This window comes from Orcinus orca, chromosome 2, assembly GCF_937001465.1.
Source record: "Orcinus orca chromosome 2, mOrcOrc1.1, whole genome shotgun sequence".
Classification (NCBI taxonomy): domain Eukaryota; kingdom Metazoa; phylum Chordata; class Mammalia; order Artiodactyla; family Delphinidae; genus Orcinus; species Orcinus orca.
Genome location: NC_064560.1, coordinates 191,423,216 through 191,448,440, shown reverse-complemented (window position 1 = coordinate 191,448,440; position 25,225 = coordinate 191,423,216). Strand labels below are relative to the sequence as shown.

Genomic DNA, 25,225 nt, shown 5'->3' with positions numbered 1-25,225 from the left:
TTCTAATCTCTTTTGTCCATCTTGAGATCACCCTATTGGCTAGGAACTTTAGAAGGATCTACCAATAATGTCCAAAAACATAGCTGAAAATCTAGAATAAGCTTTTTATTCAATCTTTTATAAAAAGATAAAAATAATAAAATAAAAACATTTTTCCCGTAACATGTTATATTTTTGATAAATAGTTTTGAAGACATTTATGTTCCTTTAAAATTACTTTGCTTGCCGCTTGATATACAGCTGTTATATACTATATGTATACAATATATATAAAATTCATGGTCATTTAATTTATGCTGATTCTCCCCTAATCTTAACTGTTTATAATTTTGTGGTCTGGGCCAAAAGGGAGACTACATATTCATCTACCATCAGGAGAACTGTGTTGTCACCACTTTACCACAGAAACAGGCCAGTGGCTTCTTTACGGACAGAAATAACACTAGCTGCAAATGGATGTCCACATCCATTTAGTAAATGGGGCACGTTCATACCCATTTAGAAGTTCTGTGGCATAGGTGATATAGCATAAACAACACACGGATTCCATGATGTTGTTATAAAACATCAGGGCAGTAATCTTCCTAGAATTCCAGGATACCTATTTCTTATGCAAATTCGTAGACTACTTTTTTTTTTTAACATGAAACCTTTATAGAAGATAACTTAGAAATTACTGCCCTATAAAAACCTAAAAATTAATCCTGATTTTATTTAATAATTCATTGAATTATTTAATAATTCAATTCATTTCACATAAAGATGTATGACTATAAGATGAAAATTAAGTCAGAACACGACCCATATATATGCTGTCTACAAGAGACTGACTTCAGACCTAGGGACACGTACAGACTGAAAGTGAGGGGATGGAAAAAGATATTCCATGCACATGGAAATCCACAGAAAGCTGGAGTAGCAATATTCATATCAGACAAAATCGACTTTAAAATAAAGAATGTTACAAGAGACAAGGAAGGACACTACATAATGATCAAGGGATCAATCCAAGACGAAGATATAACAATTGTAAATATTTATGCACCAAACAGAGGAACACCTCAATACATAAGGCAAATGCTAACAGCCATAAAAGAGGAAATCGACAGTAACACAATAATCGTGGGGGACGTTAACACCCCATTTATACCAATGGACAGATCATCCAGACAGAAAATTAATAAGGAAACACAAGCCTTAAATGACCCATTAGACTAGATAAACTTAATTGATAATTATAGGACATTCCAACCGAAAGCAGCAGAATACACTTTCTTCTCAAGTGCACACGGAACATTCTCTAGGACAGATCACATCTTGGGTCACAAATCAAGCCTCAGTAAATTTAAGAAAACTGAAATCATATCAAGCATCATTACAGACCACAACGCTATGAGATTAGAAATCAATTGCAGGAAAAAAACTGTAAAAAACACAAACACATAGAAGCTAAACAATATGTTATTAAATAACCAATGGATAACTGAAGAAATCAAAGAGGAAGTCAAAAAATACCTAGAAACAAATGACAACGAAAACATGACGACCCAAAACCTATGGAATACAACAAAAAGCAGTTCGAAGAGAGAAGTTTATAGCAATACAATCTTACTTCAAGAAACAAGAAAAATCTCAAACAACCTAACCTTACACGTAAAGCAACTAGAGAAAGAAGAACAAACAAAACCGAAAATTAGTAAAAGAAAAATCATAAAGATCAGAGCAGAAGTAAACGAAATAGAAATGAAGAAAATAGCAGCAAAGATCAACGAAACTAAAAGCTGGTTGTTTGAGAAGATAAACAATATTGATAAACCTTTAGCCAGACTCATCAAGAAAAAAAAGGGAAAGGACTCAAATTAATAAAATTAGAAATGAAAAAGGAGAAGTTACAACTGACACCGCAGAAATACAAAGGATCATAAGAGACTACTACAAGCAACTATATGCCAATAAAATGGACAACCTGGAAGAAATGGACAAATTCTTAGAAAGGTATAACTTTCCAAGACTGAACCAGGAAGAAACAGAAAATATGAACAGACCAATCACAAGTAATGAAATTGAAATTGTGATTAAAAATCTTCCAACAAACCAAAGTCCTAGACCAGATGGCTTCACAGGTGAATTCTATCAAGCATTTAGAGAAGAGCTAACATCCATCCTTCTCAAACTCTTCCAAAAAATTGCAGAGGAAGGAACACTCCCAGGCTCATTCTACGAGGCCACCATCACCCTGATACCAAAACCAGACAAAGATAAGATATCACGAAAAAGAAAATTACAGGCCAATATCACTGAGGAACACAGACACAAAAATCCTCAACAAAATACTAGCAAACAAAATCCAACAACACATTAAAAGGATCATAAGCCATGAACAAGTGGGACTTATCCCAGAGATACTAGGATTCTTCAATACCTGCAAATCAATCAATGTGATATACTACATTAAAAAATTGAAGAATAAAAACCATATGATCATCTCAATAGATACAGAAAAGACTTCTGACAAAATTCAACATCCATTTATGATAAAAACTCTCCAGAAAGTGGGCATAGAAGGAACCTACCTCAACATAATAAAGGCCATATACAACAAATCCACAGCAAACATCATTCTCAATGGTGAAAAACTGAAAGCATTTCCTTTAAGTTCAGGAACAAGACAAGGATGTCCACTCTTGCCACTATTATTCAACATAGTTTTGAAAGTCCTAGCCACGGCAATCAGAGAAGAAAAAGGAATAAAAGGAATCCAAATTGGAAAAGAAGTAAAACTGTCACTGTTTGCAGTTGACATGATACTACACATAGAAGCCACCAGAAAATGAGTAGAGTTTTCCAATGAATTTGGTAAAATTGCAGGATACAAAATTAATACAAAGAAATCTCTTGCATTCCTATACACTAACAATGAAAAATCAGAAAGAGATATTAAGGAAACAATCCTATTTACCATTGCAACAAGAGAATAAAATACCTAGGAATAAACCTACCTAAGGAGACAAAAGACTTGTACTCAGAAAAATATAGGATACTGATGAAAGAAATCAAAGACGACACAAACAGATGGAGAAACATACCATGTTCTTGAATTGGAAGAATCAATACTGTGAAAATGACTATACTTCCCAAAGCAATCTACAGATTCAATGCACTCCCTATCAAATTACCAATGGCACTGTTCACAGAATTAGAACAAAAAATTTTACAATTTGTATGGAAACACAAAAGATCCTGAATAGTCAAAGCAATCTTCAGAAAGAAAAACAGAGCTGGAAGAATCAGGTTCCCTGACTTCATACTATACTACAAAGCTACATTCATCAAGACAGTATGGTACGAGCACAAAAACAGAAAAATAAATCAATGGAACAGCACACAAAGCCGAGAGATAAACCCACACACCTATGGTCACCTAATCCATGACAAAGGAGGCAAGAATATACAATAGGGAAAAGACAGTCTCTTCAATAAGTGGTGCTGGGAAAACTGGACAGCTACATGTAAAAGAATAAAATTAGAACACTCCCTAACACCACACACAAAAATAAACTCAAAATGGATTAAAGACCTAAATGTAAGGCCAGACACTATAAAACTCTTAGAGGAAAACATAGGCAGAACACTCTGACATAAATCTCAGAAAGATCTTTTTTGACCCACCTCCTAGAGTATGAAAATAAAAACAAAAATAAACAAGTGGGACCTAATTAAACTTAAAAGTTTTTGCACAGCAAAGGAAACCATAAACCAAACGAAAAGACAACGCTCAGAATGGGATAAAATATTTTCAAACAAAGCAACTGACAAGGGATTAATCTCTAAAATATATAAACAGCTCATGCAGCTCAACATCAAAAAAAACCCAACCCAATGAAAAAATGGGCAGAAGACCTAAATAGACATTTCTGCAAAGAAGACATACAGATGGCCAAGAAACACATGAAAAGGTGTTCAACGCCACTAATTATTAGCGAGATGCAAGTCAAAACTACAATGAGGTATCACCTCACACCAGTCTGAATGGCCATCATCAAAAAATCTACAAAGAAAAATGCTGGAGAGGATGTGAAGAAAACGGAACCCTCCTACACTGTTGGTGGGAATGTAAATTGGTACAGCCACTATGGAGAACACAATGGAGGTTCCTCAAAAAACTAAAAATAGAATTACCATATGACCCAGCAATCCAGCTCCTGGGCATATACCTGGAGAAAACCATAATTCAAAAAGATACATGCACACCAATATTCACTGCAGCACTATTTACAACAGCCAGGACATGGAAGCAACCTAAATGTCCATCAACAGAGGAATAGATAAAGAAGATGTGGTACATATATACAAGGGAATATTACTCAGCCATAAAAAGGAACAAAATAGTGCCATTTGCAGAGGCATGGATAGACCTAGAGACTGTCATATAGAGTGAAGTAAGTCAGAAATAGAAAAAGGAACATTGTATAATATCACTTATAAGTGGAATCTAGAAAAATGGTACAGATGAACTTATTTGCAAAGCAGAAATAGAGACACAGATGTAGAGAACAAACTTATGGATACCAAGGGGGAAGGGAAGTCAGGATGAATTGGGAGATTGGGATTGACAATAAACACACTACTATGTATAAAATAGATAACCAATGAGAACCTACTGTATAGTACAGGGAACTCTACTCAATGCTCTGTGGTGACTTAAATGGGAAGGAAATCTAAAAAAGAGGGGATATATGTGTACGTATAACTGATTCACTTTGCTGTACAGCAGAAACTAACACAACATTGTAAAGCAACTATACTCCAGTAAAAATTAATTAAAAATAAAATAAAATAAAAATTAAGTCAAAATGTGAGTAGCTGACAGATCATACCCAGCACACTTGTCTAAGTTGCCATATTTTGCATGAAAAGCTTGATTATTAAAAGACTGGCTTCGAATCAATTTGGATTTCTTGATTTCTTTGCCTAGAGTAACAAGCAAAAGGAAAATGCAATTGTTTAGTTCATCAGTTCATCCTTAGCTGCCCCAACCCCATTTCCTCTCCAACTCCCACAATTTTCAGTAAAACACTGACAGGTGTGGCTTCCTTTCCTTAGCTTGACCTGACTGGTGTATCTCTTACCCCTACTGCCCATTAAGAACCGCCAAAACAGCTAACAGTAAAAGGCAAAAGGTGTCTTCAAATGATATATCTCATCTCACGGAGTGACTTCTCTGTAATTATTGTTTAGGAAAGGAAAAAAGGAGACACGAAAACAAGTTTCTTACTTGTGGATGGGGTGCCAGAAGAGGGTCCAGGGACAGAAATGGGGATGTTCTTGGGCAGAGTTGTTGGTGTCTTGGTGTCTCTACCTAAAACAAACTCTGATTTAAGTGCTATAATTTCCTCTGAGTTCTTATTAATCTCCATACACATACAAGGCAATGCAGAGAATATGAATCACTATCCCTAGTGAAGCAACACTCTCTTCCAAATCTTACTTTTTATATACTTAAATATTTCAATCTCAGTTATTCAGTGATCAATTTTGCAATCTTATTGCTGTTACCAAACTTCAAACTTTCCTTTGAAGGATCTGAACCTCCACATTGATCCTCACCATTTATTCATGTACTCCTAAACCTATATCACAGTTAGCAGCCAATTTTTGAAAACAACTTTGATAAATGAAAGAAAGTGAAGTGATTTTTCATATTAAATTAAAAACTAAGCATGGTCTCTCAGCACGCTAGGATGCAACATCAGTTGGGTACCTTGGTGATAAAGACATGCGAAAACTACTTACGTTTCTTTTCAAAGGTTTTATCACTCATGGGCCTTCCATCATTTTGTTGCTTTTCTTTTTCTAATTGTTCCTATTAATAAAACAGTATCTTAGCATTAAAGGTAAGCATTAGATTTAGAAAATTGTTCTAATCAGAAATTACTCTAAGCTTTAGAGGTACAGATACAGTTCACAAAAATACATAACAGAAGTAATTTGTTTTTCCAAATTAGTGTCTAAAGAAGTCACAGTTCTTTCAGATTTGTGTTTTTTTTTAACATCTACAGAATTGTGCCCTTGGAGGCTTGTCAAACTAAAACAATGAGTTTAGTATCACTGTTGTGATGAGCCGTTAATTTCTACAACGTATTTACTCATTCTCATCAGCAAAATGTGTTACTACTGGCCCTTTCCATTTCTTACTGATACATGGCAAAATAATGTTCTTCTTTTAAAAGACTGAGAGAAAAAGAAATGATCTTTTAGATATTATTTAAATGTTCTATTGAAGTATAATACACATAGAGAAGGTGCACAAATATAAGTGTACAGCTCAATAAATTTTCCCAAAGTGAACACACCCATATAATCAGCTCCCAGACCAAGAAACAAAATGTTACCCAAACTCAAAGAGTTCTTTATCCCAACAGAATAGCCAAGAAAAATCAATAAACATATCAAGTTCTGAACAAACATGGCATAACCGACATGTACAGAACACTACAATCAACACTGGAGAACATACATTCTTTTCAAGTGCATGTAAAATAAAAAGGCAGAGAAAATACGCAAGATAAAAAATTTTCCACATAGAACTGGACTGCATAAAAAACTATTAAATAAAAATTCTAAAACTGAAAATAAAACATGCAAAACTGAAAAATATCACCAAGTGGGCTTAACAGTAGTGTTACCTGTGTCATCTTTTCCTCTACTATCTCGATCATATTAATCACAGTTGTCTTGAAGTCCTTGTCTGCTAACTCTAATATCAGGATCATCTGTGGATCTTTTTCTATTCTCTGATCTTTGTGTTGGGTTTATTAGGTCATTAAGTCCTAAAATGTTTTAGAGTCTGCTTATTCTCTACATCTTCTACCACTGGCAATCCTGAACTCTAATCTTTGGCTTAGACTGCTGAAATAATGCAATTTGCTTTTCAGAGGATTTCCACTTAAGTTTTTAATCTCACAGCATAATTCTCTGCAGAAAAATAGACAATATAAAAAATCAGAATTTTAGAACTGACAAATAGAGTAATGGAAATTTTAAAATCAGTGGAGAGTCTCCGCAGCCAAATGCAGAGGGCAGGAAAAGAACTGGTGACACTGAAGATGGATCAACAGAAATTATTCACTCTGAGTAGCAGAGTTTAAGGAAAAAAAAAAAAAAAGAAAGAAAGAACAAAGCCTCATGGACCTGTGGGATAGTATCAAAAGATTTAACATATGTGCAATTGGAGACCCAGAGGTATAAGAGTGAGGAACTGGGACAGAACATATATTGAAATAAATAATGGCTCAAACCTTCCCAAATTTGGGAAATGACACTCATTTACAGCTCAGCAAATCCAAGACAGAACAAATTTGAAGCTAATCATGCCTAAAAACATCACAAGCAAACTGCTAAAGATAAAAAAGAAAAGAAAAAATCTTGGAAGTAGACAGAGACAAACAACATTATATAGAGAAGAATAATAATTCAAATGAGAACAGATATTTTATCAGATGCTATGGAGACCACAACACAGACAGAAACACTTCTTAAAGTACAGTATAAAAAAGGCTGTAAACCCAGAATTCTGTAACCAATAAATATCCTTTAGAGAGAAAGGCACAAATAAGACATTCTAGATAAAGGAAAACGAAGATAATTTGTTACAAAATACTTGCACTCCGAGAACTTCCAAAGAAAGTTCTTCAGGCTGAAGGGAAAAAATAAGAGGGACATTTGGGTCCTAAGCAATGAATGAAGAGCACTGGAAATGGTAAACATCTGAGTAAACACATAGGTTTACTCTCTTAAGTTCTTCAAGATACATATGACAACTTAAAACAAAAATTATCACACTGACTGGTGGGGTTTTCAGTGCAGATGTAATTCACATGACAAGTGTAACATAAAGAACAGTATGGAGCAGGTAAAGGGTTCTGTATCACTGTTAAATAAAGTGGTACAATATTAACAATAAGAAGACTATAAAAGGTTAGGTATGTCTGCTGTAATCTCTAGAGAAAACACCAAAAAGCAATTCAAAAAAAAAAGGGGGGGGGCGAAGAGACAGAGAGAAACACCAATCACTAAGATAAAAATATAAAAGGGGGGCTTCTCTGGTGGCACAGTGGTTGAGAGTCCACCTGCCGATGCAGGGGACGCGGGTTCGTGCCCCGGTCCGGGAGGATCCCACATGCCGCGGAACGGCTGGGCCTGTGAGCCATGGCTTCTGAGCCTGCGCGTCCAGAGCCTGTGCATCTGGAGCCTGTGCTCCGCAACGGGAGAGGCCACAGCAGTGAGGGGCCCGCGTACCGGGAAAAAAAAAAAAAAAAAAAAAAAATATATATATATATACACACACATATATATATATATACACACACACACACATATATATATATATATAAAAGGGGGTATCACCATAGATTCTATATACATTAGAAGGATAATATAAGAATATTATAAACAACATATGCCAACAAATTTGACAGCTTAGATGACACGGACAAATTGGGGAGGGGAAGCAACTTATCAAATTGACAAAAAAGAAAGAAAATCTGAATAGTATTATAGCTATTTAAGTAATTGAATGAATTATCAAAATGCTTCCAAAATGAAAACTTTGAGTCTTGATAGTTTCACTAGTGAATTCTATCAAACACTCAAGGAAGGAAAAAAAACAATTTTATACAAAATTTGTCAGAAAATAGAGGAAGTGGTAATACTATCCATCTCATTTTATGAGGCCAGAATAACTCAAATACCAAATTTAAAAGACCGAAGAAATGACCCCAAAAATTATAAACCAGTTCCCACTATGAATTTATGAATACAAAGGCAAAATTCCTTTAAATAAATTAGCCAAGCATCCAACAGCGGAGAAAAGGACAATATATCATCACCAAATAGAGTTTATCCCCAAAATATAAAATCGGTTTACCATTTGAAAAATCAATGTAACTCAGTGTTTTAACACAATGAAAGTAGAAAAACAAATATCATTTCAGGAAATGCAGAAACAGCATCTGGCAAAATTTAACAATCACTCATAAAAACTCTCAGCAGACTAGGAATAGAAGCGATAAAGGGCATCTATATAAAACCTATTGGTAACACCATACCTAATGATGAAAGATTGAACTGCTTCCCCCTAAGATCAGTAAAAAGACAAAGATGCCTACTTGCATCACTTTCATTAGTCAGAGGTCTCTTATTATACTGGAGGTCCTGGACCTTTTAATATGACAAAAAGAAAGAAATAAAAGGTACAAACACTGAACAGGAAGAAGTAATCCTACTGTACTAAAAGATGTCATAATGGCTCAGGTAGACTCATGTCCTATTAAATCTAAAAACCAACTTCTACAACAAATAAGCACACTTAGCACATTTTCAAAATACAAGGTTAATATACAAAAATCAATAGTATTCTTAAACTCCAGCAACAAAAAACTGGAAAGTAAAACTTTAAATTACAATTCCATTTATAATGCCAAGACACGTAATATACTAGAAATAAATCTAACAAAAGACTGCCTTGAACTCTACACTTAACTCTACCAAAACTAAGAAGACTATATAAATGAAGTGGTAGACAATGTTCATGGATTGGAAGGCTTAATTGTTAAGATGGCAATTCTCCAAATTGACCTACAGATCAATGCTAATTAACACAATCCTAACTAAAATTCCAGCAGGCTTTTTATAGAAATTGATAAACTGATTCTAAACATTGTATCAAGATGAAAAGGGCCTCTACTGGCCAAAGCAATTTTTAAAAAAGTTGGAAAAGTTACCCTACCTGATTTTAAGAATTACTATAAAGTTATAGCGATCAAGATAGTTTGGAATTGCCAAAAAGATAAACCTATAAATCACTGCAACAGAATGGGAGTCAAGAAACAGACATATGTATATATGGACAACTGATTTTTTTAAAAAAGGTACTAAGGCAATTCAATGGAAGTAAAGTTTTCAATAAATGGCATTAGAATAATTGCTCATTGAGATGGAAAAAATAAACATATATAAAAATTAACTTGAAATGAATCATAGACCTAAATGTAAAACCTAAAACTAAAATTCCTAGAAGAAAACACAGGAAAAAGTCTTTATAATTTGGGGATAGACAAAAGACTCTTAGAACAAAAAAGCATGAACTATGCTAAAAGAAAAAAAGGATAAGTTGGACTTCATCAAAATTAAAAACTTCTTCTCGTCCAAAGACACCATGAAGCACAGACTCCAAGAAAATATTCATAAAATGTATCTCTGACAAAGGAGTTGTATTCAGAGTTTATAAAGAACTCTCACAACTCAATAAGAAGATAAACAAAAATCACTTTAAAATCTGAAAAGAGACTTCATCAACTAAGATATAAGGATGGCCAATACACAAAGGAAAAGATGCTCAGCCTTCTTAGGCATCAGGGATAAGCAATTTGAGATAACATTACATACCCACCCTCTCGAGCATTAGAGAGGATACGGGGTAACCGAAGCTCTCCACCACAGCCAGTGGGAATGCAAAACGGCACAGGCACTTTGTAAAACAGTCTTTGTTTTTAAGTTAAGTGTAGTTTACCATACGATCCAGCCATTCCATTCCTAAGTTATTTCCCCAAGAGAAATGAAAACTTATGTCCACTCAAAGACTTCTTCACTAATGTTCCCAAGCTAGAAGTAACCCAAATGTCCGTTAAGACGTGGATAAACACGTTGTGGTATATCCGCGGTACGGACTACTACTCAGAGATAAAAAGGAATGACCTCTTTATATGCACAAAAACATGGATGAATCTCAAAGTAATCATGCTGATGGAAAGAAGCATGACCCAAAAAGGTACTAACATATGATTCAATTTATATAAATTCTAAAAAACGCAAACTAATTTACAGTGACAGAAACTAGATTAGTGGTTGCTAGGGACTAGAGTAGAAGATGTGAATCACTAAGGGGGCACAAGGAAATTTTTGAAGGAATGGCAACGTTTGGTATTTTATATTCTGGTTTCATGGGTATGTCTGTATGTCAAAATTCACCAAATTGCACACTTTAAGTATTTGCTGTTAATCATAAGTCAATCATACTTCAATAAGGTAGTTTTTTTTTTTTTAAAGGCTCTCAAATGTAGTTTTCCTTACAATTCATAAAAGAACATATTTCAAAAGGTCAGGATTCTTCTTTAGTCATTTAGGGAAAATAAAATTAGTATGAAACTGAAAGAAATTATTGATTAGATTTAATAACAAAGCACAGTTAATACTGGTCAGAAAAGAGTACGTGTGTGTGTGTGTGAAAACATACCATTTCCAAAAGAAGTAGCTCTTCTCTTTCTTTCTCTTGATCCAACAAATCTTTTTCATAAAATTTTTTCTGAAACTAAGTTTAAAGTTTAAAATGAAATTGTGAAACATTAATGATGAGTCTCTGCCAATTTTTAAATATTCCTTTCAACATAAGGTAAAGAGAGTGTACTCACAGCGTCCATGGACATTTCCATTCTGTCCAACTCTAACACAGTCTGCAAAGAAAATGTTTTAAATTATTCAACAGTAATTAAATTAAATCAACTAATCATTTCTCAGAAAGACTCCTTTTCCAGAGGGAGGATCAAAGAAGAGACTTCTCCACTATGTGAAAGGCTAAATTAGAAAGTCTCTAAAGTTCTTCCCAACTCTATGTTGTGTTTTTAATCAACCTCTATATATTAACACCAAGATCCACTTAAACTTTTAAAAGTTTTTCAACTTAAGAAAAGCAAGTGTAGGGCTTCCCTGGTGGAGCAGTAGTTAAGAATCCACCTGCCAATGCAGGGGCCACAGGGCCCCTGGGCTGGGAAGATCCCACATGCCGCGGAGCAACTAAGCCCGTGCGCCACAACTACTGAGCCTGCGCTCTAGAGCCCGCGAGCCACAACTACTGAAGCCCACGTGCCTAAAGCCCGTGTTCGGCAATAAGAGAAGCCACCGCAATGAGAAGCCTGCGTACCGCAACAAAGAGTAGCCCCCACTCACCACAACTAGAGAAAGCCCGTGCACAGCAACAAAGATCCAACTCAGCCAAAAATAAATTAATTAATTACATTAAAAAAAAAAAAAAGAAAAGCAAGTGTAGAGGATTATTTTAAATACTAAACACATGGAATTTAGTTTCTAATAACTTCCTGTGCCACTCTTTTCTGAATCTTCAGAAATACAATATAATTTTTGAATTTTTTAAAAAAACTTTTAGCTAAATATATACAAAGCTAGGTATCATTGGGCTTAATATCCTTAGTTCCTTGCCACAGAAACTTTTGATTATTATGACATTTTGACCAATAGAAAAAACTTTACTCTGAAAGCATTCTCTTAATTTAGAATTTGTCTTTTCAAATACATTGGTCTGAAATAAATTATTTCAGTCAAACAATGAATGGCCCATCTAATCCAGGGTTCTGTCTCTGATAGAGGACAGTACTTTTTTACAGGAGTAACTCTGATGGCCAGGATAAAGTACATTTATTCATATGCCCAAAGCTATCCATTGCAAACATAATATTTATTTGAAGTTTTATTTTTATGCTGAAATTTATGAAAATGTTATAATTTATGGCATGAAATAGCCCTTTTAAATGAAATTACTTTTCATCTTAAGAAACTGACTATTTCATTTTTATCCCAAAGCTTTGAATAGCTAGCTTCCTGAGAGGTTCCCATACCAATACATCAGTTTGATAAACATTATACTATAGAATTTTCATGGGACAGACTGACTTCCTCACGTGACACGTTCTTAAAATAAGGGCTGTACTACAGAATAATCCATTGAAAGTTAATAATCTATCAATTTAATTATATCATTTTTGCCCCTATTTATAGGGTTAGCTTGAGTTACCTCTTCAGTTAATAAATTCTCTCAAAAAAGTAACTGTCTCACGTTTACTATTTTGAAAGTTAATTCCATTGCTTACACTTCTGTAATTAAACGGTAAAGACAGAAACAAATGTTATGTGTATCTATGTTTTTAGATTTAGATGCATGTCCAGACTCTGGGTATTTCTGATTATTTCAGTTAATGAAAGAAGAATTTACATTTCAGTAAAATAAAATTATACTAATTAATACTAAGTTATCAAATCACTTTAGTAAAAAGTTCCTGGGGCTTCCCTGGTGGCGCAGTGGTTGGGAGTCCGCCTGCCAATGCAGGGGCGCGGGTTCGTGCCCCGGTCCGGGAGGATCCCACGTGCGGCGGAGCGGCTGGGTCCGTGGGCCATGGCCCCTGGGCCTGCGCGTCCGGAGCTTGTGCTCCGCAACTGGAGAGGCCACAACAGTGAGAGACCCGCATACCACAAAAAAAAAAAAAAAAAAAAAAAAAGTTCCTTATGCAACATCTGGCAATGATCTCTAGGGAAAAAAAAAAAAATCAAAGGACTCTTTCTGTTTTCCTCACCATCGACACCAAGTTACTTAACACATTAATAAATTAACTTCTCTCACTACAAATACATGCTCAAAAACTATGTGTCCTGAACTTCACATTCAGATTCATAAAAGTAATGATTCTTTTTCTTGAATTTTATTTTATTTATTTTTTTATACAGCAGGTTCTTATTAGTCATCCATTTTATACACATCAGTGTATATACATGTCAGTCCAAATCTCCCAATTTATCACCATAAAAGTAATGATTTTCATTTGACATAACCTTATAAAAATATTATATACTCAACCAAAAGGTTTTGAAGACTATAAAGTATTTTAAGGTTTGACTTCACTAACCCAAATGTTTACTGTGTTAGAGTTCCAATACTGCCAAACAATCCATATAAGATCACACGCTAAAACGAACAAACAAAAACCCGTAAGACACAATGTTACATAATTGAAAAGCGCTAGGGATCTGTATTCAGCCCTGGCTCTGCCACTTACCAAGAAGATCTTAAGCAAACACTTGAACATTTCTAGGTCTCGAGCTTCTGCAAAGTCCAACAGATCACTGAAGGCCCCTCCAGCCCTTTCAGGGCTAAGTTTCTATCAAAGGTGACTTTCCCTATTATACCAACAAAGTTTTCCCAATTCTAATCACTTATAAAGAGTCTGGTGAATGAAGTACTCATTCATTATTGGCTGAACAGTATTTACTGAATACCTAAAATGTAAGCTCTCTCATAGAGCTTATATCACCAGTAATAAAAGATTAATGTCTCAGTGCCCTCTAGAAGGACTTTCATATCCAACTGGAGCACACATCAACCAAATCAGTTACTAATTCTTACTCCTCTAGCAGTGATAGAAATATTTTAACATATTGCTATCCCATCAAGCTAAGATAGTGAGGCTGTGGTGAACACTGCAAGAAAGGCAAATGTCGTGGCAAGAGGGACGCTTACTCTTTTCACAGTGGCCAGAACATCTTTATCTTTTTCTTGACAGAGGAGTTTTCTCACACACATTTCTAACTGTTGAAGTAGATGTTTATCTGCAGGGATCTTCAGGGTAGATTTCACTTTGGGCAACAAGTAGCAAAGTTTCATTCTGCAATAAATTGACAGTATTAACTTGTGAGTGAATTTAATAACTAAGAATGACAGTCACATGAAATTGAAAGAAAACTCAAGCTTTAGCTAGCCTGAGAATTTCTTATGCAACAAATGTCTATGGAGGGTCTATGATGAGTCAAGCGTTCATCATTCTGGATGCTGAGATAACGCAGTGGAGAAAACCAACAAAATTCTCTGCTGTCACAGAGCTTATGTTCTAGTACACGGGTAGGGAGAGAGGATAAACAAATACGTAAAATGTCTGTCAAACAGTGGTAAATGCTGCAGAGAAAAATAAAGCAGGGAAAGACGACAAAGGAGTACAAGGAGGGGGATTACAAGTTCAAACCAGGTGGTCAGGGAGGCTTTTAGTCAAGATTTCACTGAAAAGATGACATTTAAGCAAAGAATGAAAGTAAATTAGGGACTAAGCCTTGTGACTATCTAGAGAAGAGGGGGGAGCTTGCCTTAGAAGTTGCCCCAAATTAACAAATTGGCCAGAACTGGCAAACTGGCTAGCACAGCTAGAACAGAGCAAAAACGAAATCAGCTGGAGGCCTCAGAGTGAAATAGGAGGCCAGTTCATCCGGGGCCTTGCAGCTCACGGTTTGGGGACTGGCTTTCATTTTGAGAGCAATGAGAAGCCACGGAGGGTTTTGCACAGCCGAGTGAAATGATGTGACTTAACGTTTGGAAAGTATCATCTGGCTACTGTATTGAGATTAGACTGTAGGTGGTCAAGGACAAAAGGGACACGGGGTGGCAGGGGGCTCTTTCAGTAATTCAGGCAAGAGATGATGGTGGCTTGAACCAGAGCAGTGAGGTGGTGGGAAGTGGTTTGATTCTGAATATATTTTACAAGCGGCAGGATGTGCTGAGGGCTTGGAAGTGGAGTGACAGAAAGGAAGTCACGGCTCTGACCTGAGCAAGTGGCAAGACGAAATGGTTATTTACTGAGACGGAGAAGACTGCAGAAGGAGCAAGTGCAGATGAGGAAGATGGGGATTAACTGGACAGATGAAGTCTGAGATGCCTGTTAGATAGTCGATGGAAATCCTAGTGGGCAGTTGGCTCAATGAGTCTTTTGATCAGGGTGGATGTCCATGCTGGAGATTTGCAGTCAGGAATCTTCAGCACACAGGTGATACACAAGCCATGAGACTGGAGAATCACCCAGGCAAGTAAGTGCAGTTTGAGAAGAAGAGATAAAAGGAGAGCGTCTACAGCACCACCACAGTCTAAATGGGGCTGATAAAGAAGCAACAAGCAAACTGAAGAATTCCAGACAGGTGAAAGGAAATCCGGGAAAGTATAAAAAAACCCAACCAACCAACCACCCAAACAAACAAAAAAACTTCCTAGGAAAAGGCGGTGCAAGAAATGTTCTGCTTTGCTAAGCTAAAATTCTACTGCTTTGCCAGGGCTGGTTGTCTAACTTGGGGCTGCTGTCTTCATTCATTCATTCATTCATTCATTCATCTAAGAGCTCTCCAGATACTATTTTTTTATTTCTATGCCAAACCTTGAGACAACTAAGTCCCATTCCTGGAGTTCCCAGGATACCTTCTCAGCTGAGCCTTCAGTTGAGGATTCTTATACAACAAAATCTGCTTTTTATTCAACTAAAAAGTCAAAAGAAGTTCCTCCTCTAGAATTTTCATCTCTGTACATAGCAATAATAGTCCCAAACTTATTCAGCTCTCACCACGGATACTGCTAAGCATGGTAATGCTTTCTCTAATTAAGGGGTCCCAATTACCCCAGAGAGAATTGTTTTCATTTCTGGCAGCTGAAGAGAAGGCTCCTTTGAATACCAAGTCTTTTTTTAGCCTTGGTATTGTCTAGACTCAATGAATTTTTTAAACATTCACTTAAGGAAAAACAATCAACAGTCCACGCACTCTTCATTCTTTATAACCCAAGGCAGACCTAGAAATTCAACAGAAGCTACAGAAGCAGTGATTTATCTCTATGAGAATCCTGGGCCCAGGAGATTATAAAGATTTAGAGATTAGGGATCATACTTTTCAGGTAAACTAAATTCTTTATGTACACTGCCTCAAGTATTTATTCTTCAGAACACCCCATGAATTAGGTACCACGGAAACTGATGCACAGAGAGGTTTTGTAAGTTGCCCAGACACATAGCTGGTGGAGAGCTGGAAATCAGCTCAGGGAGTATGGCTCCAAAAACTCTCCTCCTACCGTGCTTGATCCGGCCACTCTCGCCTGTCATGGCTTTCATTCTACCTGCACATTTCTAAAAGTGTTGAGCAAAGCCTTTCGTATCCAAAAGCCAGTTAGTATATGGTGTTGCTGGACCCATTTGTTAGGCTGGCAGCTGCCCAAGCAGGAGAGTGAGAACCAAGACAAACTGCTATATGATCATCTCTTACTCAGAAAAACCACCAAAATTCATAGAGCAATATTCATCTTCATCTGGTTTTTGAATTAACAGGTTGCTTTCCCTTAGAGTCAATGCTATGCTGTCAGTCACACTGACTCGAGTAGAGATGATTTCACTTCCTTTCAAATAATTTTTGGGAACTGCTTGATAAATGACAATTCAACACATTGGAAGCTATTTTTCTAGAATCACAACTTCAATTTGCAAAACGTTAACAATGTGGTTGGATCCCTTAGTTATTCACCAAGAGGTAAATTCTAAAGAATTATCAACGGGGTCTTTCAATTTACTTTAAATCACTTTAAATCTCAAGTCAAGGAAAGCTCAGCTCTAGTTTGTAGAGCACAGGTAAGATGCACAAAATACTAAAGCCAATGCCGTGGTGCTTTCTGTATTTTCTCTCCCTAAAAATACAAAACAAAACCAATGTCTAGATGTGTCCCCCTTAAATAATGCTCACAACATTCTCAGGCTGAACTTTTCAACATCTTTTGACAATTCTTCTTGGTATATTTCCTCTCAACAGCCATGCTGTCAGTCTATGCTTATCGCCTGGCCAAGTCTTCCTGTTAAAAAGTATTAAATGGTGGCATGTTGTCTACAATGCACATCAGTTTTTTATAAAAGATACAAATATGTCACACAGCATGAAACTAGCATGAAGCATGGCTGGCATGTGGAAGCTCAGCAGGGAGCTCTGGAGTTCTGTTCAGGAAGTCTTGGCCAACTGACTCTGTGTCTCCTACAGATGAGTTCCTCAAATTCAGAACAGAGGCATAGAGCACAAATACGAAATCTAATGGCTGAGGGTTTAAAATTCTCTTCAACTCATTATGCAATATACAAATAACTCAAACAGTATGCATGTGTGCTTAATGCCACTGAATTGTACAAAATAGTTAAAATGGTAAATTTTATGTTATGTATGTTTTACCACAATTAAAAAAAAATTAATATGCTTGTTTGGGGAGGAAAAAAAGGCAAAATACATTTATTCTTTTTTTCAGTTTCCAAGCAAGCCATTTTCAGGCCCGTTTCATTTAACATCACAGTTATTTAATCAACTCCAATTACCATTTACTGGATTTTGAAAATGTGAGACAGCTAAAAGCCTTGGAAACAGCCTTACTTTTCTGAATAAATGGGCCTGTAAAAATGGGCAGATCTTCTCCAAGCCAACTTTCAACTATTTTTTTCCTTTAGTCTTAGAAGATAGAGATAAATTAATCACATCTACTCAATCTTCTCTTGATGCCAATGTGTGTATCCAAGTGGCTGGAGAAACCTGCCAGTCTGGCTGTGAGTACTGCTATCAGCCCAATAAACTAAAGACCTGAGACAGTGTTAAAAGATCACGCTTCCAGGTTCTACTGAGGCTCAGTTAAGTCTACCAAGAATTTCAAACCAAGTATAAATTCTTCACTTGATTATTTTTAATTGACTAAGAAAATGCTTTGGCATTTATTCATCACAGTAGATACATAAAAAATACAATTTTTTCAAATATTTTCTTGGATTGGTACCATACCTCACATTTGCTACTGGATCATGTGTCAGTTCAATAGCAGGTAGAAAGAAATATTTACAGAAAAATGATTTGGAAAAGATCTCTATAATAAATTCACAGGTATCCAAAAATCGGAGTCTATTCCAATAACTTTTTCCTTGGCCCAGTTCTAGAAACAACAACAAAAAATTATAAGTTTAATTTTTCCTACATAAAATTTCATGTGAAAAAAATCACTAAGTCCATGACAATCTTTTTTATATCCACAATTTGTTTAGCAAAAGCAAGAGATAAGGGGGAAAAAAATCATATTATATACCCCCAAATTAATAGCACCTGAAAAAACAGAAAAAATGTATTAAACATTGCATTCAGTTCCATGAGCATTTATTAAATATTGAATGAACATATCTACTATTTTTTGATTACCCACCATGTGCTAAGTACTTTATACATATTATCTCATTAAATGCTGAAAGTCAATCCAATGGGATGAGAATAAATTTATTCCTCCTAAAAGGTAAGGATACTGAGATTCAGAGAGGTTAAAGCCACAGAGCTGGAAAGTACAGACCTAGAATTCAAATGCAGGTCTGTATAACTTCAAAATCTTTAACCAATGAAATTAACTGTTTTCTTCTCGTTTCCTTAAAAATGCTTTGAAGTAAAATCATATGTAAACACGATATCACTGAAAATCATTCAGGTCAATGTTGAAAGGATAATTTTCTCTCCCTTATTACAGAAATGTTCAAAAGCAAAATTCTTAATATTTAAAACCAAATAGAATCTCCATTCAAAATAAAACATTCTAAAGGTCAGGTCCTACCACTAAAAAAATGAAAACTGAATTAAAATGCAGTAAAAAAAAGGAAGATTAAAGTATATTGAGCATTATTTTTTCTTAAATGGAATTTTATGTACTCGAATTTTTTGAAAAGTGGTGATCCATACTTAAAATGGTAAACTCCAATAACCAGAAAAATTCCATTACCTGCCTGTGCTGGATAACAGAGTTTAATAAAAGCATTAAGACACTACAGTCAAAGCAAGTACACAATAATTAACAAATTCACTAAGTATATATAGGTGCGCACCACTACTTCTAGAATTAACATTTTAACAAAAAGTTTTTGTCTTAATTTTAGCCCATAGCAAATTAAAATAAATTTGCATTTGTTAATTGACAATTTTTTAAGACATTATAAACCACCTCGGCTTACCAGATTCACATTCATGTGTACTATCAAGTCTATTCAAGGGAACAAAACTCACATTCTGTGATATTTAAAATAGGAACATAAAACAAATTATTAGATTCAAGGATAGCCTACTTATATATCTTAGTTCCAAATTGTGTTAATCAGGATAGAAACTGGGCTTTCAACAATAAGTATACATATTTTAATTTCTCAAGTGTAGAAATTCACAAAAGGCAGCCTAGAGTAGTCACTACTCTCATTCATCACAAATCTGATCCTGTCAAAGATTTCTAGAACAAGCCAAAAAAATTAGCCTACAAAACTCGAATGCAAATGTATACCAACACTGGCCTAATTATTCATGGCAAAATGAAACATAATATAAGTCAGCGCTAACTAAGGCCAACCAGTTTGTTTACTTTCTATTTTTCAAAATGAGAGACAATGATTACTTACGTTCAATTAATTTTTGAATGACCTCGTGTCTCTGTTCTTGTTTACGATTATAACGTAGAAAAATGCATAGAGTTCGTGAAGCAGCCTTTTGGACAGGTAAGACATTCTTAAAGAAATAAGGAAGACAATTAAACCAGTCTAATAGTATATACTCTGAATAATTTGGCCCCATAAATCTATTTTAAGTTATTGACTAAAAGTAAAAGCAGTATTGCCTACCTCTCAAGTCACTGTGGAAGTGTCTTCATAATTTAATGTTACCATCGCTCAGGCAAATCAACTAATCTACTATCACACTACAAAGTTAATTCAATTTGGCAGTCATTTCCAAGTCATCCAGATTTGATTTATATTTGACTCTCATTTCCTTGCCACTTCATCTTAAGTGATATTCTCCCCAAATTAATCTCAACCACCTCTGGACCTTGTCACTCATTTATTCAACAAACATTTGTTAGAACATACCCTGTGTCAGGTATCTCACCAAAGATGTGCAACTTCTAAAATATAAACTCAGAGATCCCATGACCAGGTATATGTCAGATCCCTCTGGCTTAGTTTGGCCTCTTCCACCTCAATGCCATTCTTGGAGGTCCCCGGTCCATGACACAGATAAAGCTTAGAACCCAAGGGACAACATACCAATTACTCTTACCAGTGTTTTAAACTCCTTTGTCCTTTGAATTTCTGTCATACCACTGGGCAGAACCTTAATTCTAAATGAATTCAACCATTCATCTTTACTGGATTTGGGTTCAAATGATGTATTAGAGAAAAATCTCTCAATCAGATATACTGTATCCAGTATAGATTCATGTTCACCATCTTGACTTACATATAAATATTATAACAATCAATTCTTGACGATTCAGACTATTATACTAGGATCCTTGAAATTCAAGTAGGAAAAACTATACATTGCTCAGAGAGTACTGCCTGCTACCTCCTCTCATATTTTTTTTTTAAATCTTACTTTTAAATCAATCTTTTTTTTTTTTTTTAAAGATGTTGGGGGTAGGAGTTTATTTATTTATTTATTTATTTTTGCTGTGTTGGGTCTTCCTTTCTGTGTGAGGGCTTTCTCTAGTTGTGGCAAGTGGGGGCCACTCTTCATCGCGGTGCGCGGGCCTCTCACTATCGCGGCCTCTTGTTGCGGAGCACAGGCTCCAGACGCGCAGGCTCAGTAGTTGTGGCTCACGGGCCTAGTTGCTCCGCGGCATGTGGGATCCTCCCAGACCAGGGCTCGAACCCATGTCCCCTGCATTAGCAGGCAGATTCTCAACCACTGCACCACCAGGGAAGCCCCTCCTCTCATATTTTATACAAGTTATTTCCATTCTATTGAGAACCATTTCATGTGGTGCTTTTAATCGAATATAAAAAAAGAATATTCACTATGAGTTAGAACAGAAAATTTAAGAAATGTACATAAACAGAAATATCAGTGGAATTACGGAAAATGAATTTTAGATAAATGAACTAAATAAAAGGATGTTACTCTTTTCTTTCATTTTTTGTATACTAATAGAATTTCAAATGCATAAACACTAGTCATTTGAAATAAAAGTAGTTTAAAATACGTGTATTTTATACCTCACAGTATAAGGTAATGTCTTTTGGGCCAGAAATCAAAGATAAAAGTAATTATATCAAAACAAGTAAAAGCCAGTTTAAAGAAGTCGTGACCACTTAAGCATGCCAATAATGACTGTAATTGATTAAAACATTATTTAATATAAAATGATGAGTCTAAAAGAAAGAGACAAAAACAAAATTCATTCATCATCATTGGAAGTGGCTACTGCACCACTTCAGAGTTTTCCTAACTCCGAAAATTGATAATTAGAGGGAAAGAAATAAGAATTTACCCTCTCTTTACATTAGGAGATATATTTTAGGGTAAATAAATTACCCAAGTAGATGTAAAATAAAGGCATTTCTCCTGAGAAGAATGCCATCAACAATGTAGAAGAAAAGACAGAATTTAAAAAATCATTTTTCTGCAAGTTATAATGAAATAACTGATCAGGCAAGGATCATCATTGGATGCTAAAACTAATGGGTAAAAGCTTGGTGGGAAACTGGGTATTCCGAGTGTTGAAGTGTCGGCTTCAGATTGTGACGCAGATCACAAGAGAGAAAACACAATTTTGCAGTAGGCTAACAGAGCTGTCCCCATCTGCACAACCACTCCTAGCTCACTTACGGAGGGACAGCCGTCCAGACACAATGCAACATAAAATACACAGCAGCATTTATGAAGTATTCTTGCCAAAAACGTTTAACCTAAGACTCGGCAAGCCCTTATCAAACCTCCAGTTTAGAAGAAATATGGAGAAGAGATAAACAAGTTAATCCATGAAGACATTCTACAGAACTGACTAAGTCTCTTCCTCAATTCAATGTCATGAAAAAGTGGGGAAGGGCGAAGAGGGAATCTGTTCTGCATTAAAAGAGAACTAAGAGATGTAACCACCTAAGGCAATGTATAGATCTTACTTGGATCCTATATGGAAGAAAACAACTGTCACACATATTTGGGGCACAATTGGTAAATTTTAATATGAACTTTAAATGATATTAAAGATAACTGTTCATTTTGTCAAATGTAATAATTGTATCATAGTTATATAGGGCAATGTCCTTTTTTAGAGATGAATACTGAAATGTTTAGAAATAAAAATACAATGATATCTATAATTAAAATTTTTCAGCACGATGAAATAGAAAATACGTCAGAATGTTGACAACTGTTAAACCTAGGTGATGGGTGTGTGAGGGTTCATTATAGTATTTTCTCTGCCTTTCTGCGTTTTAAATTTTTTTCATAACTAAAGCAGGAAAAAATGTTAGTTTCTGTCATTCCTCTACTCAAAACCTTCCAAAGCCTTCCCCTGTATCACAGAATACAATCTACGCTCTACCTCATGGCCTTCAAGCACCTGCGTGTTGTGGGCCCAGCGACCTCTCCAGCCTCATCTCTCGCTAACGACCGCCACACGGGCTTCCTTGCTGCTCCTCACACAACCAAGCACACGCCGTATCACACCTTTGCGTCCACTCTTCCCTTTGCGAGGACCACCTGTCCTTCAGACCTCCACATGGTCACTCCCTTACTTGGTCCAAGCCTCTGCACAAAGCATATTTAATCAGAAAGGGCTTTTTCCTGACCACTATATTCACAATACCATCCTACGACCCTCCATCACTTTCTTCCCCTCTACCCTGGTTTTTAATTCCTCCTTGTACTTTTCATCCCTGGTGTATGATGTATGTATTATATGTGTTTATTTTCTGTCTCTAATAGAATTTAAAGTTCTATGAGAACAGGTCCTTTGTCTTTTCATTCACTACTGTGCTCCTAGCATCTAGAATAGTACTCAGCACATAGTAAGTGCTCAATAAATTTTGTTAAATGAATGAATATTACGACCATTAGATACGGAACTAAAAATATAATCTTTTCTCCAGGGAATATTGAAACAGAATATAAGTGTCTTTTTTGATCATGGAAAATGTGCTATAGTGAATCACGTATTTCTTTTTAAGTGTGGAATTACCTCCTTGTAAAAGAAAACATAAAGCAGATCCCTCAGGCTTGAAAGTATTTTGTTCACACTATGTTATAAATCATTTCTCTTTCCTGATAAGGGAAAGTACAAATATGGAATAATTATGTATTCTTAGCTTTCTAAACACAAAGACACTTACTAAGTAATCAGGTTGAGACAATTAAGATCAAGATCACCTGTTAATATATTTATTTTATTTTACTATTTATCACTTCCCACATGACCACCATGTAAGAATGCAAGGTCCTTTAGAGCAGGATTCTGTCTGTCTTATTCACCCTATATCCCCAGCTCTTAGAACAGTGCCTGACACAGCAGACTCGAATAATTAACTGCTGAATACAGCAATTAATAAATTCTGCTTGATTTCATGTGAAATTTTCTATGTGGTGCATTCACACATTATCCTCTGAGAAGGAACTTATTTTTGTCAATATCAATTTTTAAGATTATTACATCTATAAAATAACCTTCAACCCCTAGACTTTGCTTTGATACATGAAACAAACTTCATGTAGAGGTGTTAGGTCATAAGATATATGCCTTTTTCCTTTTTTTTTTTAGTTAAGTTGTAAATGACACCAATAATGTCATTTTTTTCCTCTTTGAAGCTAAACCTGATTTGGGGTTTTTGAGATGGCTACTAGATTTTGTTATCTCACTTTTTTTGAGAACAATAAGAATTCAAAGTACTTTTTTAATAGTTTCTAAAACATATACATTATGCAGAACTTTTTTATACTTCAAAAAATGGTAGTAGGATGTCATATTCAATGTATAGTGAACTGAGGGTTAAACAATCCTCTCTGGAAATTTTAAGGAAAAAGGTAGACAACTTACTCTATGGGGAAATTTGAATACAAGTCTTTTTTTTTCCCCCTACTTTGACTCTAATTTTGAGGTTATACATAGTAGGGCATCCGTGTTTTTTGTATACATTTTATTTGTAACAAGTCACTGTTCAGGTACTATAAAAGAAAAAGAACCCAAACTAGTATTAAGGGGCTTAAGGGATACCCTTAAGGCAACAGGGCACAGCTGAGGCCATGAGACATGAAAGGTGTACATGAGAGCAAAAGGCACTTTGCAGTTGAGATCACTGACTCCTGCCAACCTCTCCCTTGAGAAGAACGGTATCAAGCTTGCAGTGCATGTGTTTACACTCTCCCTGTGCATCCCTCTCTCCAGCTAGGCAGAAGCTGATGAAAAGGAGAACCGGTGGGGAAGCAAAGGTAACACCCCTCCAGGCAGAAGGGCATGAACTGAGTGTGTCATTCTATTTCAATAATGTGGATAATTTGGTTAATTCCAAAACAGAAGCAAGTTCAAGAGAAAGTCAGATAACGGGTATTGGGCTCACATTTGTCATCACGATTGTGAACATTCTTTGCAAGAAACGGTAATAAATCTGATCACTTGATATGACGTGCGGCAGACAGGCGTATTTCTGGAGCAGCTTCTCGTGAGTTCTCCACTTTAAAGAGGCTGCAGCTCGCTGCTCAGCAGCTGTGAGAGCTGGAATCAAGTCAGGGAGAGATGATAACTAAAGAAGAAAACACATCAAGAGAA

The 25,225-nt window shown here is 35.7% G+C and overlaps 1 protein-coding gene across 7 annotated transcripts in view; it reads right to left on the bottom strand.

The window, feature by feature from the left end:
- The window catches only part of PPP4R4 (protein phosphatase 4 regulatory subunit 4), a 119,621-nt gene that overhangs the window by 8,748 nt on the left and 85,648 nt on the right, over positions 1-25,225 (bottom strand). For 6 of the 7 annotated variants that reach the window (XM_004262365.3, XM_049706992.1, XM_049706997.1 and 3 more), the window contains 9 exons: positions 25,017-25,199; positions 20,085-20,190; positions 18,448-18,595; positions 14,363-14,507; positions 11,469-11,510; positions 11,294-11,368; positions 5,794-5,863; positions 5,276-5,359; positions 4,878-4,971 (listed from right to left, as the gene is read on the bottom strand). In XM_004262365.3, coding sequence (XP_004262413.1) covers positions 4,878-4,971; positions 5,276-5,359; positions 5,794-5,863; positions 11,294-11,368; positions 11,469-11,510; positions 14,363-14,507; positions 18,448-18,595; positions 20,085-20,190; positions 25,017-25,199 — 947 coding nt within the window. The remainder of the gene's footprint in view (positions 1-4,877; positions 4,972-5,275; positions 5,360-5,793; positions 5,864-11,293; positions 11,369-11,468; positions 11,511-14,362; positions 14,508-18,447; positions 18,596-20,084; positions 20,191-25,016; positions 25,200-25,225) is intronic. The other variant, XM_049706993.1, reaches the window with a different exon arrangement.